Source organism: Choristoneura fumiferana, chromosome 5, assembly GCF_025370935.1.
Source record: "Choristoneura fumiferana chromosome 5, NRCan_CFum_1, whole genome shotgun sequence".
Lineage (NCBI taxonomy): Eukaryota > Metazoa > Arthropoda > Insecta > Lepidoptera > Tortricidae > Choristoneura > Choristoneura fumiferana.
In genome coordinates, this window is record NC_133476.1 from 5,377,552 (window position 1) to 5,392,028 (window position 14,477).

The following is a 14,477-nucleotide window of genomic DNA, read 5'->3' on the forward strand; positions in this document are numbered from 1 at the left end:
ACTACTGCCACTAAAGAGGGTTAATTAATAATAAGAAATCTCAAATCAGCTTCCAAGATCAAGATCATTTCTGCAAGCAGCCATCTTGTTCTTAACGCTGCGGTTAGCGGTTTGACGAGGCGACTTGACGCTACTTTTTTGAGTCGCGGGAATTTCAAAATAGGGTCACGTGACCAGATTTATCGCTGCAAACGAGCGACTGCGTGTGGCCGCACCTTAATAGTTTTCGTATTACTTTATCGGTTTTTATTTCTATCTAGGACTTGGACTTCACTAGTAACTAAAATTTAAAAAAAAAACTATAATAACTTATAGGCTTATAGGTTAGGTTCCTCAAAATATTGTTTATTTAATAAAATGTCTATATTATTAAAGAAATTTGCACAGACTAGTGCTAAAACTATAATTTTGCGAAGTAATGATTCACAACAATTTCTTATTTATTCAAGAAAATTAAGTTTAGTGCCATCATTGTACGGTAAGCGGTAATGAATTTTTTGGGTACCTGATTATTATGATCATAAAATCCTTTTTACAATACATAATGTACGTGTTGTAGATGGGGAGAAAGATCCAGCGCCAAAGTTTTTCTCACCGGACATCCAGGCATTACTGAAAAGGTTGTCGAGGCCAGATTTGGCGAAGGTTTTCCGTAAGAGGACCAGCAGTGGTCTTCCTGTCCTTCGTACTCCCAAATACAAATTTCTAACAACTGAGGAACTTGAAATAGAAGTTGCAAAAGCTAACGAAAGGGCAGAAACGCTTCTACAGATGCCCCAGTTGTAAAAGTAAATATTTCACTGTATAAAACATTTATAATACTTACTTACATAATTGTAAAATAATCCTTGATATTTTCAGGTCCAGCAGCCTATCCATGACGTCCTGTCCCAAGATCCTGCCCTAATTGGTTATGACACATCCAAATACATTTTCACAGACATCAGTTTTGGAGTGGACAATGAGCACAGAATTATAGTCGAGAGGTAAGAATATTTTAATTTGGTACTTACTTGACATCATTACCAATCAATTGACCTACAGTAGAGAAACCTTTGTGCTTTATAGAGTTGTGGATAATGCTCATTTTCGAGGCTTAAAGACTCGAGCCTTTAAGACTCCAGAGTCTTAAAGACTCAACTATATTTGACAATTAACTTGGCTTATTCTACGCGTATGAATGCAAGAAATCGTCTTTGCGGCCTTTCGAGTTATTAAGCCTCGAAAGTCTTTAGCCTCGAAATGAGCGTTGTTCACAACACTAGTGCTATATCATGTTGACATCCTTACATTTGCCAAAGAAATCATAGCAAAATTGATTATGAACAGTTTCCGCCCTGGTACGTGATTCAGTTTTCTCTACTGTACTTATGAGCTGTTGAATGGCAATATCAATCTATGATGTGTGTGACTTATTTGCCAACTCAATTAATTAACTATACATTTATAATTGCAAATTGAAAAATAACAGTTAATTTAAAATGAATCTGCTTTTCAGAGCATACTAGTGTTCCTATTGGTGTCAACAATTCAATAGAAATGTTGTGTTTATCATTAACAGCATGTTTAATTAATTTTTAGACAACCTGATGGGACGCTCCAGAGTTGCGATCATGACATCAGAAAAAGGTTAAATCAGGTGTGTTCAGTTATTTAATTAAATATCTTGTCTCTACACTTCACATCAAACAAAGTCACTATACTTCCTTAGTACAGTCAAGGGCAAAGATATCGACACGGCCAAAGTTGCAAAAATATGTATACACGGCCTTAATATTAAGAGCATAAAGTTGTGTATACATATTTTTGTAACTTTGGCCGTGTCAATATCTTTGCTCTTGTCTGTACCTGGGTGTATTTCAGCCTAAACTTGTAAACACTTGTTTATCCAGAGAAAAGACTAAGCTAAGCTAGATTGTTCTCTTCTCGATTTCTCTCTTGTGCTCCCCAAAACTTAATCAATTTCATCAAAATCATTAACTGTTTTGGAGGTTTTATTGTTGTTGTTATTTATTGTACAGGCGATTTATTATTTTATTTTATTTCTATCTTGACTCATTCACTTCAGTTTTGGTAACTTGATGATGATGATGTCTTCCTGTTATCCCTCACTAGGGACATAGGGCTCGTAGAAGAGTTTTCCATTTGGCTCGATCTTGCGCGGCTTCTTCCAGCTCTTCACAGCCGAGACCAATTGAGCCAGCCTCCTTCTCAACTGATCGCCTCCATGTGGACCGAGGACGTCCTGGCCCGTGTGTGTCCAATCCATCGCCATTTCCTTGTCAGAACTTTTCGGCTTACTGGCTTCTGGTCAGTCATTTGCCACAGTCTTGCGTTTGAGATAGTTCGAGGCCAAAAAAATCCAAGGATGCGCCTCAGGTATTTGTTAACAAACATCTGCAAATGATTGGTGATGTCCTTCCTTACGAACCATGTCTCGCATCCCTACAGTAGGACTGACTTGACGTTGGAGTTAAACACTCTGATCTTGGTGCGTCGGGTTATTACGGTGGGCGTCCACACAGGTTTGAGTTGCGCGTACGCCGCCCGCGCCTTGTTGATGCGCACCTCGACATCGCTATCCGTTCCCCCGGTCGGGTCGACTACTCTTCCCAGATATGCGAATTGGCCAACTTGCTCAACCGCCCCGCCGTTAACGCATAGCGGCACCGCATACGAGGTGTTAAGCCGCATCTCCTTCGTCTTCTCACAGTTTATGCGCAGGCCCTCCCTCGCAGGGTATTCAGCGCGGTCGTTGGTCTTGGATTGCATACGCTCTCGTGATGTTGCGAATAAACAAAGATCATCTGCGAAGTCTATGTCTTCGAGACCCCGCTCATCTACTCAAGGCAATCCTCTCCTCTCTTGACTTGACTTGATGTTATTGTTGTTGTTGTTTTTGTACAGGCGATTTATTATTTTATTTCTATCTTAAATAAATAAATAAATATCACGGGACCATTCACACCAATTAACCTAGTCCCAAAGTAAGCTTAGCAAAGCTTGTGTTATCTGGGCACTAAGCAACGGATAAATATAATTATATAGATAGATACGTACTTAAATACATATTAAACACCCAAGACCCAAGAACAAACATTCGTATTTTTCATACAAATATCTGCCCCAACACGGGAATCGAACCCGGGACCTCAAGCTTCGTAGTCAGGTTCTCTAGCCACTAGGCCATCTGGTCGTCATCTTGACTCATTCACTTCAGTTTTGCTAACTTACAAAATCTAAATTATTCATCCATCACTTAACTAACAGTGAATGATGAATGTAACATAGTTCTACATGACTTTCAGGTATATTTTCCAATTAAAGGACGCAAGATAAGAGAACCCTCAATGTTTACGGATGATGAAAAATTCAACAGTTTGTTAGACCGAGATCAGTACGAGTTTGTCTTGGACCGAGCATGCATCCAATATGAGCCAGATGAACCCTCGTACCAGAGAGTCACCAGTATTGCATACCAGCATGTTGATTCCCGGAATAAATATGATTTACTGAGGTCAGTAAAGCAAAGCATATAAGATTATACTTTTTTGGCAGAAACAATTTTTTTTTATTCATCATCATCATCATCCCAGTCCCCATACGGGCCCATCGCTGGCGATTATGGATTTCAACCCAAGATCCTCTGCTTGAGAGGGGTCATAGGTTGAACCTCTGAGCCACCACAGCTTTATATAAAAATATATATTTCTGAGAATAAATTCTGTAACATGACATGCATTATTTATCAGCAATGCATCACTTTTTTAAACCATTTACTGTCTGATTTCTACCTAACTTTGCAGTGGTCCATTTTTTTACATTAACTTATGACCTATGACTTTTGACTTTGCTATTCCACAGCTGGCTGCGGAGTAAAGAACCATTTAATGTTATTTCAGATCCACAAGGCACTTTGGCCCGCTGGTGTTCTACCTGACTTGGCACCAAAGCATTGACAGCCTTATGTTGGATCTTCTCCAGTTTGGTGCAGTCAGAGAAGCTGTCCTGTTAATTGCCACGAGACAAGCAATACACAGAGACATATCTAATGGAGATTTAGCACAGAAACTGGCTAAACAGGTTTGTAATGTGTTTAATACTCTGCTTTTCCTCTCGTGTGCAGAAATCAATTGATGTGTCATATTTTGTGCCGGTTCCATCTGTTTGCATGTGCTATATGATATGTATTTCATGTCTAAACAGCAAAGTGTTGTTTCTACTGCATGTGGACATGTGGCCCATTGGACCATGGGCCATGACATGAGGGACCTTGGCAAAGCTGCTCAGGATCGTAACGTAAATACTGCGAGCCCTATCTCTGCCGAGAGACTACAGAATGTCATCATCATCGTCATTCAATTAAATTGGCTGGATTCCTAAAAATATATAATTAGTCTATCAATTAGATTTTCAAAAGATATTGAATATGTCTTTCTTTTGTCAATTTAACAAAAAAATACGGTCATTATAGCTAATTAAAGTTCTGTATGACCTTGACCTCACACCTAAGTACACTTTAGTAAAGAGTGACGTCGTGGGCTTGCACTCCCGATTTTTTATGCGCTCAATATTTGTATTTTTATTGGTTTCATTAACAAAAGAACAAAACCGGTCAAGTGCGAGTCGGAGTCGCGCACGAAGGGTTCCGTACATTACCTATACAACATTAGACATAAATATTAGCAAAAAACGGCAAAAAAAAAATTGCGTTTGTTGTATGGGAGCCCCCTTTAAATATTTATTTTATTCTGTTTTTAGTATTTTGAGAGAGAGAGAGAGAAACATTTATTTACACATATTCATATTAGATGTAAAAAATAAATTAACATTGAATAGTTTAAAGTGGACCCCACTCAGCAGCAGCAACAGAAATACATCATCTGTGAAAGTTTCAACTGTCTAGCTATCACGGTTCATGAGATACAGCCTTGTGACAGATGGACATGGAGTCTTAGCAATAGGGTCCCGTTTTTAACTCTTTTGGAACCCTAAAAAAAAAGTGTCCAATATTTTCTGATAGTTTAACTGACGGACTAAGGGGCTGTTTCACCATCCATTGATTAGCGTTAACCGACGGTTAAATGTGATGCCGTCTCCGTCTATTCGAACACAACAAATAGAGACGGCATCACACCTAACCGCCAGTTAACACTAATCAATGAATGGTGAAACAGCCCCTAAATGAAATTTGTTTTTTTTTTACCAATAACTTTTTTTGCAGATCCTGCCAACGCCAGTGCAGTTAAAAAAGCAAGAACAGCTCTCCGAAGAGGACATTCTATTAGACAACAGCTGCATTGAATGTGTACAGAAATATATCACTGCCAATTCTGCCATGAAAAGTCAGCAAGAACTGGCCTTGCAAGGGTTCAGAGAAGATTATCAGCAACTGGTGGAGTTGAGCCGAGGCCTCAAAATAGCACACGGGAAAGTTTGAACGTAGATTTGTGATAGTTTAATAAAGTTTAGTTAAGTAAAGTTGTTTGTTTTATTTTCGCGAAAGTTTAATGAGTGAATTATGGTTAGAGCTCATGATGCACTTAATTGAAAATATGTATATTTCGAAACTTAACACGACTACTATATTTATTGACCGACTCGTGACTACGGCTGCTCCAATGTGATCAAAATATCGAGGTAATGTTAACAATAAGTACAGTAGTTGTGGTCACTAAATATGTTTTGAATGAGAATCGCAAAAGTTTTAAACATTACACTTCGTGGTTGCTCCTCGTCAATTCTATTCTTATAGAGTACCTAACGTCTGTCTGTACAGTTAGCAGCAGAAGTAGATGAGTAGTTCCGATGATGTGTATGTATGTGTAGACTTTTATATTTTATTACAGTAGTGAACTAGCTACCTCTAGCGCCATCTAGTCGTCACATAGAACAACTACTTCATCGTACATCGCATTATTGCCGTTTCTTAATGAGGGTTTTCCGACAGGCGAAATATCGCTAGACTCTAGCGGCTAGAGGGTCCATATCGGCTCGCGTACTTATTGGAAGTCTGAATGTAATGTTTGTCATAATTCTTTAATCTCTCAATCCAATAATTGTTCAGAATTGTTATAAAACAAACCTAACCTAACCTATAGTTTTCTATAGGATGACCATTTAAAATTTTCAGAAAACACGTAAGGTTCAGTGGGGAAAAAATTATGACAAACGATGATTCGGACAAAAATTACGGTATGACTAGCGAAGAGTATGCGAACTTCGGCGCTCCCATCGCTAGATGGCGTTAGTATCGTAAGATCCGTTTGACGTTTTAGTCTTGCTTGCGATTGGCCCATCACAAACATGACGCAAATGTCAAACGGACCTCACGATACTAACGCCATCTAGCGATATTTCGTCTGTCGGAGAATCGTCATTCGGGTATTTGTTACGTGTGTGTGTTGTAAAGCAAGCCCGATTGCCGTCCCTCAGAGGGGGAGCTACTACGAAATTCGGAAATCGAAGTAAGTATCGTACCATCCCTCTCGTGCAGTCTCGTATTAAATAATATAAGCGTCAGCGGGACGGCAAAAGGCAAGATACGAAGTTCGAATTTTGCACTTCGTAGTACAGAGCCTCTGAATCGTTGGATAACGGCCTGTGCATAAATAGCCAAGGAATCGTTTACGACGTCTATTAGCTCAATTTGAAAGAGATTTGATGATACATTTGAGAGATTATATGAACGAGTATGTTAGTCTTTAAGGTATTTATTGTATGGGCCATGTTGCCTGAAATAAATGGTTTATTATTATAACTAGCTTTTGCCCGCGGCTTCGCCCGCGTGGAATTCTGTTATCGCGCGCTGTTCCCTCGGGAACTGCATTTTTCCGGGATAAATAGTAGCCTATGTCACTCTCTGTCCCATAAACTATCTTTATGCCAAAAATCACGTCAAACCGTCGCTCCGTTTCGACGTGAATGATGGACAAACATACACACATATATACAAACAAAAACACTTTCGCATTTATAATAATAATATTAAGTATGGAAGTATGGATGGATTAGGTATTAAACACAAAAAGGTCTGTATACATGTAAATTGCAGTCGTGGCTGGTTGAGTCGTGGTATGGTGTCAAAAAAACAATGTCAACGTCAGTTTCCAATGTAAATATTTGCCAGGAGATTATTATAATTATATTAGGTATTTTTAAATTACAGAAATGCCTTTTTATAGGCATCCTCGCAACTTTACAGTACTCTCCGTAACCGCTGAGAAGAAATCTATTAAGAGAGGCTTACACCATGCCATATTTACTTCTAGATTCGATAAATTTAAGGGCGATTGGAATTCAGACTTAAAGGAAGGTAACAGCCAATATACCTGTACCTACAGTCACCTGCATCCGCCATTAACTTCTGCCACCACAGAGCGTACAAAAATATCTGATACCTACGTCCTACCGGCGGCCCTAGAAACAAAATATCAGATATTTATGCACGCCTTGTTATGTCTGATAACAATTACAATAATCATTTATTTTAAACGTAATCCAATCAGTGCTGGTGACTGTACAGCCCTACTCATAGTAGATTTAGATTTTTCACATAGTTCTCGGTTTCAATCCTGTTTGCAGGCAAAGGATCCTTCCTCACAATCACTGGAAAGCTGTATGAAGGGGATTGGTACAATGGCTTCAGGTAGGCGATTCAGTTTCCTCCAAGAGGCGTCTTTACCTATAGTGCAGGGTGTGTGTTGCACACGGGCGCAGCGGTGTTAGGGGCGCCGGCCGCGGCACTTTGTACCTTTATTCTATTTTGACCGCGCGCTTCCTAGATGACGCTAAAGTTATAATTGCACACGGGCGCTAAGTACATGGGCTAAGGACGCCTCTGTTCCTCCGCTGTATTAACCAAAAATACAGTCACCAGTACCAATATCTGACCAAGTGTGCGTAAATATCTGATACGACTCTATTTCTAGAGCCGATGACGTGTCAGATATTTTTGCACGCTCCGCCGTGGCAGATATTAATGCAGGTGTACCTACCTACCTCACGGTGCTAGTTAGCCACTAGTTAGCTGTAGCTGATTTTTTTTAATTGGTTGGGCTTGGGCTATGAGTATTGCTCTTTAATTTTCAAGACCCTTAACTTGGCTAGTTGAGACAAATGTAGGTACTCAATTCAAGGCTCGTTGGATTCTTGTAGAGCTAACAAAAATAATTAAAATAATACAAAGATATTATCTAAAATTATGTATCTTATTAGATACGCTGCCAAGTTTAGGGTTAAGAGCTAGCTGATATCTTGAACGTTTTCTTTTCATAAAGTTCTTTGCCGCGCTCCTAGCGCTCCGGTGTTGCTAGATACAATGAAGTGTTCTGACAGACGGAATATCGCTAGATGGCGCTAGTATCGTGAGGTTCCTTTTGACATTTGAACCAAGTTTGGGATTGGTTTATATTATAACTAAACTAGCTGTTTCCCACTTGCTGAGTATTCCTACTTGCCGAGCGGCCCGTCTGGCTGCTCGCCCTCTCTCCGGTAAGCTGTAAAAGCTGTCGGCTAACAGAAGTCCGTCCGAAAAAAATAGCCCACGACTCTGTCCACATAGTATTCATTTATCGCTATCCCGGGGGAACTATGCCATTTTGTGGGATAAAAACTATCCTATGTCCTTCCCCGGGATTTAAACTATCTGTATAGGTACTGAATTCATCTAAATTGGTTCAGTGGTTTAGACGTGATGAAGTAACAAACATCCAAACCTCCAAACATCTTCACAAACTTTCATATTTATAATATTAGTAGGATTAACTAATCTCAAGCCATAGTCGTCACACGGGCCTGTCATCATGGCACTGCACTGTAGCGATTCCTAGCTCTATCTAGTGAGCAAATAAAGAACCTCCAACATCTTGCGTCGCGCCATCGTAATTTCTCAATTCAAACTCTTGTTTTGATTGTGTGAAACGCTCTTCCGTCGAACTTCGTTCCCCATGCATAAAATCTGCTTGGAGAGAGATCTCTATAGTAGCCTCTCCCCACATACCTTTGGACGGTTTTACACGTGGACACCATCGAATAAAAAAAAAAACAAAACGCAAAAAATAAAACGTACCTACTTGTCTTATCCGTCAAGTCTTTTTCATTCATTGTATGGCAGCACACTGACTTGCAGCAAGAATTAACGGATACGCCTTTGCCTTCTGTTTTTATTAACAATCAAATAGTATCCATAGGTAAAAAAAAACGTCCAATAAAAAAACATCCAAATGTGCAACACTTTCCTCACATGGGTAGGAACAGATAGGGACTGGTAAGGTAGGTAACCTGACTTGCGCATTTGAACGCAGAGTAGCTTCTGCGTGCACACAAAAGTCTAGCGCGTTGTCTACGCTTAAAAAACCCGCCGCGTCCCTATCTGAATGACCTTGCATGTTCGAACTTCCTCGATTTACGCGCGTGTACCGCCATCTAGTAAATAACAGGCAAATTACGAGGTACTATCGAACCAAATGAATCGTAATCCACTGTGGAACCTTTTCGTAGAAAAAGTCATAGTGACATCACATTGCTTGATTAGGGAATTCAGTGTACTGTAATTACTGGGTCATGTATCAAATGGTACGACTGTACATACGAAAATAGGCTTCTTCTGACATCTACCGGTTAGACTTGAAATAAAAAAAGAACTGTTACCATACATACAGACACGGCTTCGGTTCACTCAGCCACCGCCTCCAAAATGGCACTTTCCGTCTCGACTACAGAGGGCAATGGGTGCGAGGCAAGCCAGAGGGCGTAGGTTGGTGGTACTACGAAAACGGGGATGTCTACTTCGGCTACTGGAAGAGAGGACATCGACATGGTTTTGGGAAGATGTGGTACAAAAATGGCACTTTCTATGTTGGGTATTGGGTCAGGAGCAAGAAAGAAGGCTTGGGCATGTTTGTACAAGGTAAATAATAACTATTGCAGCGACTCGTACCGCCATCTAGTTAGCAAATATGGAACTTCAACATCCTGCGCTATCGAAGTTTCTCAACTTGGTCGCTTAAAAGGTCTCTACCCACTACAACTACACCTTATCGTATCATATCATGTCATGACCGTAATAAGAACATGTCAGAAACGAAATGGCAAACGCATATTTGACACGCGACGGCGACCGTTGATTACGAAACGTGCTAGGGTATAGTCTCATACTTCTCGATACGAAGAATATATATTTTTGCCTGACACGTTGCTGTTACGGTCATGGTATGATTCGGTGTCATTTCATTACACTCATCCCATTACCCATTACCCATTGGTAGAGACCTTAAAACAATTTCCGACGCTCTACCTTCGGACTTCGATCCCCAGCAGGGCTACTACGAAATTCGAAAATCGAAGTTCGTATCGTACCGTCCCTCTCACTCTCGTATTAAATTATGTAAGCGGGGCTGGGACGGCACGACACGAACTTCGATTTTCGAATTTCGTAGTACCCCTGCAGGCATAACATATTTAACATAGGATTGTAAATAAGACAAAAAAAACCATGTGCTTGTATGGCTTATAACCTACCTAGTTTTGGCTTAACGTGCTAATAAAGCGAACGTGCATCAAATGGGGGTAAGTCACGATAGAGATATCCCTCTTTAGGCAATATTACGCCTGAGGACGGAAGTCTTTGGGAAGAGCGTCGGTAGGTAGTTGTGTATATACATATATGCCTCCGAGTTGAGAAACTTCAATGGGGCGGTGCAGGATGATGGAGTTTCTAAATTTGCTCACTAGGTGGCGCTAGATGTCGCTATAAACTTTACCATCTTTAGACTCAAAAGTCGTATTTTTTAGTATTTTTATGCAGTTTTAAGTAAAATAATAAACTATTAAAATATTATAGAAAACGGCAACCGCTATGAGGGTCACTGGGAGAACGACATCAAGAGCGGCCTCGGAAGATTCTACCACTTGCACACCGGTCAGCTTCAGGAAGGCTGCTGGGTTGACAACCTTTGCATCAAATCCAAAATGTCCGACATCATTATAAGACAGTTCTGCGACTTGGCGACGCAGTATCCAATTCCTGCTGTGAGTTTTTCTTAAAGCCCAATTTAGATCTGCACGAAAAATCGTGTAAGTTGCATTACATTTTACATTGCGGCGCTCGTTCGCCGCTACAAATTCGTTCGTTGGCTTTACGGCCTCGCATGTTATACAACTTGCCTGATTTTTCTTGCAAGTCTAAACCGGACCTAAGGTTAATATATCAGTGATCAACTGCTAATATCCAATAGATGCCACCCCGCTGTCACCTCTAATGATAAAAAAATAACTTTAAATTAGGCATATAGTAACCACCGACCTTTAAAAGATATTTTTTAGTATTTTAAAATTTCCTTTGAATTGGAATGTTTTTAAGCTCATTGGCAACTAGACGCTAGTGTAATTTTTTTTCACCATGAGAGCTGAAAGTTCGATCAATTTACGATTACATAACACCATGTACGAGTACCTATATGCAGTGTTATTTTTATATTTCCGTTAACTTAAAGTAAATTATCGCTAGATGGTGGTAGTAGCAAGACCTTTGAGTCAAACGGACCTCACGAATTCACGATCCTAACACCATCTAGTGGAAATATCACTACACAGTCTGTCAAGTAGTCCTCATTTCATAACACTACTATTAAAAATTTGTCAAGAATTAATAATGAAGTCATTTTAACATTTTTAACAGGTACCTGATTTTATTGATTACCTAAAAATGCATTTTCGGCAACCTAATAAATAATAATATTAAAACGGTCACCTAAATATTATTTAAAAGTTACTCTGAAATAAATAATAATATTGATCATCAAATATAATTATATTGGGTTCCAAAATAATAGATGTGTCACTAAAACTGAATCACCAAACAATATAAAAATGGCTACCTAAAAATTAGTTATAAATCACTGTAAAATAATATTGATCATCAAATTTTTGAACTGAAATTTGACGATAATGATATACAATGAATGAAATAATAATAATAATATCCTCTCACAAATTACACCAATTCAACCCAGCCCCAAACTAAGCAAAGTTTGTTCTATGGGTGCTAAACAACGGGTAGGCCCGAGCCCTGAGGGTCGCAGTTCTACCTAACACTCCTCCTCGCTTCGCTCGTATGTAGTCGTACCTAACCAAACCTGCCTTAGTAGAATAGGTAGAAGCATCAAATTATAAGGAACTGATCTATTTATTGTCACAGATCTATTATTTTGATGATCAAACTATAATTTAGGATACAGTTTTACATTAATCTGATGACTCATACTTAGAGACAGCTTTGATTGATATGATGACTAATATATTTCTTAGGGATAGATATTATAATTAGGGTATCGCAGTTTAGTGACAAATCTAAATTTAAGTGACAGAAAATATAGTTGTCCATTTTAACCACTGTTTTAAAAACCGTCGAAGTTAACGGAAATAGATAGAAATAAAAGCTAGACTACGCCTTATTCTATTGATTAGGTAAAGTTAATATCAAACAACAACAAACAATCTGTAACAGGATTAATCTCTCATAACTATATCGAGATCTGGGACGTGGGTAGGTATATGTAATTCAGTTTTTTTTTAAAGTAAGTACCTTTATAATCATTTAATTAAATAGAACTTTTAAATGCTGTGTCGTTCGTTTGTCCCTATTAATACCTACATTAAATATCTATTTCAACTTAAGAAGCCTAAACGGGGTGGTTATATTGTAGGTACGACCTGTAAATGTCGACCCGAAATAAACGATAATGAAGGTACGATCTAATTATTCCTGCCTTTATTTCAAATTTGTAGGTACTTTATTGTCGTTCATTCCGGGAAGGTAATCCGAGCAAATAGGCGCAATCAACCTCCCCCTTGAGTTGTTGTGGGCACAAATGTTGCTCATCACAATTAAATACGTACTTACTGTGATTACATACATCGTTATTAAAAATATTTGGGACATTGTCATAACGCCGTTGAAGTTTATCTCAAGCTGGCCAATCAAAAGGCAAATCATAAGAACATATCCACATAACTACACGTAGATAACTACCAACCTATATAAAATTTATTATTATGATTATTACAAAACTATTATTATTATTTTTACCGTACCTATAGGTATAACATTGTCACATTTGTAAAAATATGTTATAATTTGAACTAGTAGGTAGGTATGCAGCTTTCTCATCTTTTGTGGACCGATTTTGATTCCAAAACCACTGCCAAAAATCTATTTAGGTACAAAAGAAACATTAAGAAAATTAAAACATAACAAAACAGAACATAAAACATCAAAGTTTAAAATATCAGTGTGGATCGTAATCTATTATAACTGTTTGCTCAAGTACCTACCTACCTATCTACTCGAAAATTTAATTACAGATTTAACAACAATTCATATATTTAATGATATTTTCCTTACAAGTTTCACGTGTAATTTAAAAAATCGCTACTGAATCAGCGCCATAGTAAGTGCAGGAACAGTCACTAGCATTAATATCTGCCACAGCGGAGCGTGCAAAAATATCTGACACGTCCTTCCGGCCCTAGAAATAGAGTCGTATCTGATATTTATGTACGCTTGTTGTTTCAGATATTGGTGCTGGTGACTGTACCAACCACAACACCATGCCAGTGGTAGATTAGAAGGTTTATTTATTTAGTCAGATTCATGTTGTCTTTTTCAGGAAGAATTAGCCGACGCCAAAAATATCCTCGAGGAGAGCCAGTTGTGGCTGGAAATGAAAATAGGAGACATCGACAAAAAACTACAACATTGTATTGACCAAATGTGGTGATTTTATTGCAAGAAACCATAACAGATCTTTCGATTGTAAATATACTTAACTAACACCATTTTATTATTGCATGGGTGAACAATTCGGACGTTTTATTCATAATTTTATCACTTATCTTTAAAACATTCCACGCTTCGATGCTAACACAATATGATGGTTAATTCAATGCACTTAAATCCTTATACTAAAGTAATATAGTACCTAAATTGACAGATTCAATATTCAATGTCATTATTTAGAAGTAAACATTATCACAGAGGATTTAACAAATCCCATTTGCACGCGGGAGGGTTAAATAATTATTATATTAAGTAAAATTTTAAATTAATGTTTTATTGCCTTTCGTAATCAGATTAGTACCTACGCCCAAATACATAAGGCATAGACATGCATATGCCTATAGCAGCTCCACCTCCGTGTTACAAACAACGCGCACTAAGTACTGCGCTCTACGTCTGCAAGTCTGGACTGTCACATTTTGTTTACAAAATTAGTTTCAATTTAATGTTTGTTCTTCCCCTCTCGAATAGCTATAATAATAATAACATTAATTTATTTCAAGTACTTAACATGACTCATAGACAAAACAAAAAATACTTACATATCATAGAAACAAAATACCTACAATTGATTAATAAATAAATTATATTGCGCTATGGTCGAAGTCGAAAATAAATACGGTGTACACTTTTCTAC

General features: G+C 38.4%; 2 protein-coding genes across 2 annotated transcripts; both read left to right on the forward strand.

Annotated features, from left to right (window-relative positions):
- The first annotated feature begins 280 nt into the window (after positions 1-280).
- On the forward strand, positions 281-5,481 carry mRpS22 (mitochondrial ribosomal protein S22). The gene is given in 8 exon segments (XM_074087363.1): positions 281-478; positions 560-772; positions 775-788; positions 862-986; positions 1,582-1,639; positions 3,309-3,517; positions 3,903-4,083; positions 5,225-5,481. Coding segments are annotated over 8 exon segments (1,137 nt in total). The 5' UTR covers positions 281-357; the 3' UTR covers positions 5,441-5,481.
- A 1,620-nt stretch (positions 5,482-7,101) lies between these two features.
- LOC141427959 (MORN repeat-containing protein 3-like) lies at positions 7,102-14,212 on the forward strand. The gene is made up of 5 exons (XM_074087573.1): positions 7,102-7,315; positions 7,585-7,648; positions 9,663-9,910; positions 10,844-11,031; positions 13,671-14,212. Exons 1-5 carry the CDS (start codon positions 7,171-7,173, stop codon positions 13,779-13,781), a joined length of 756 nt encoding a protein of 251 aa, XP_073943674.1. The 5' UTR covers positions 7,102-7,170; the 3' UTR covers positions 13,782-14,212.
- The last annotated feature ends 265 nt before the right edge of the window (positions 14,213-14,477 follow it).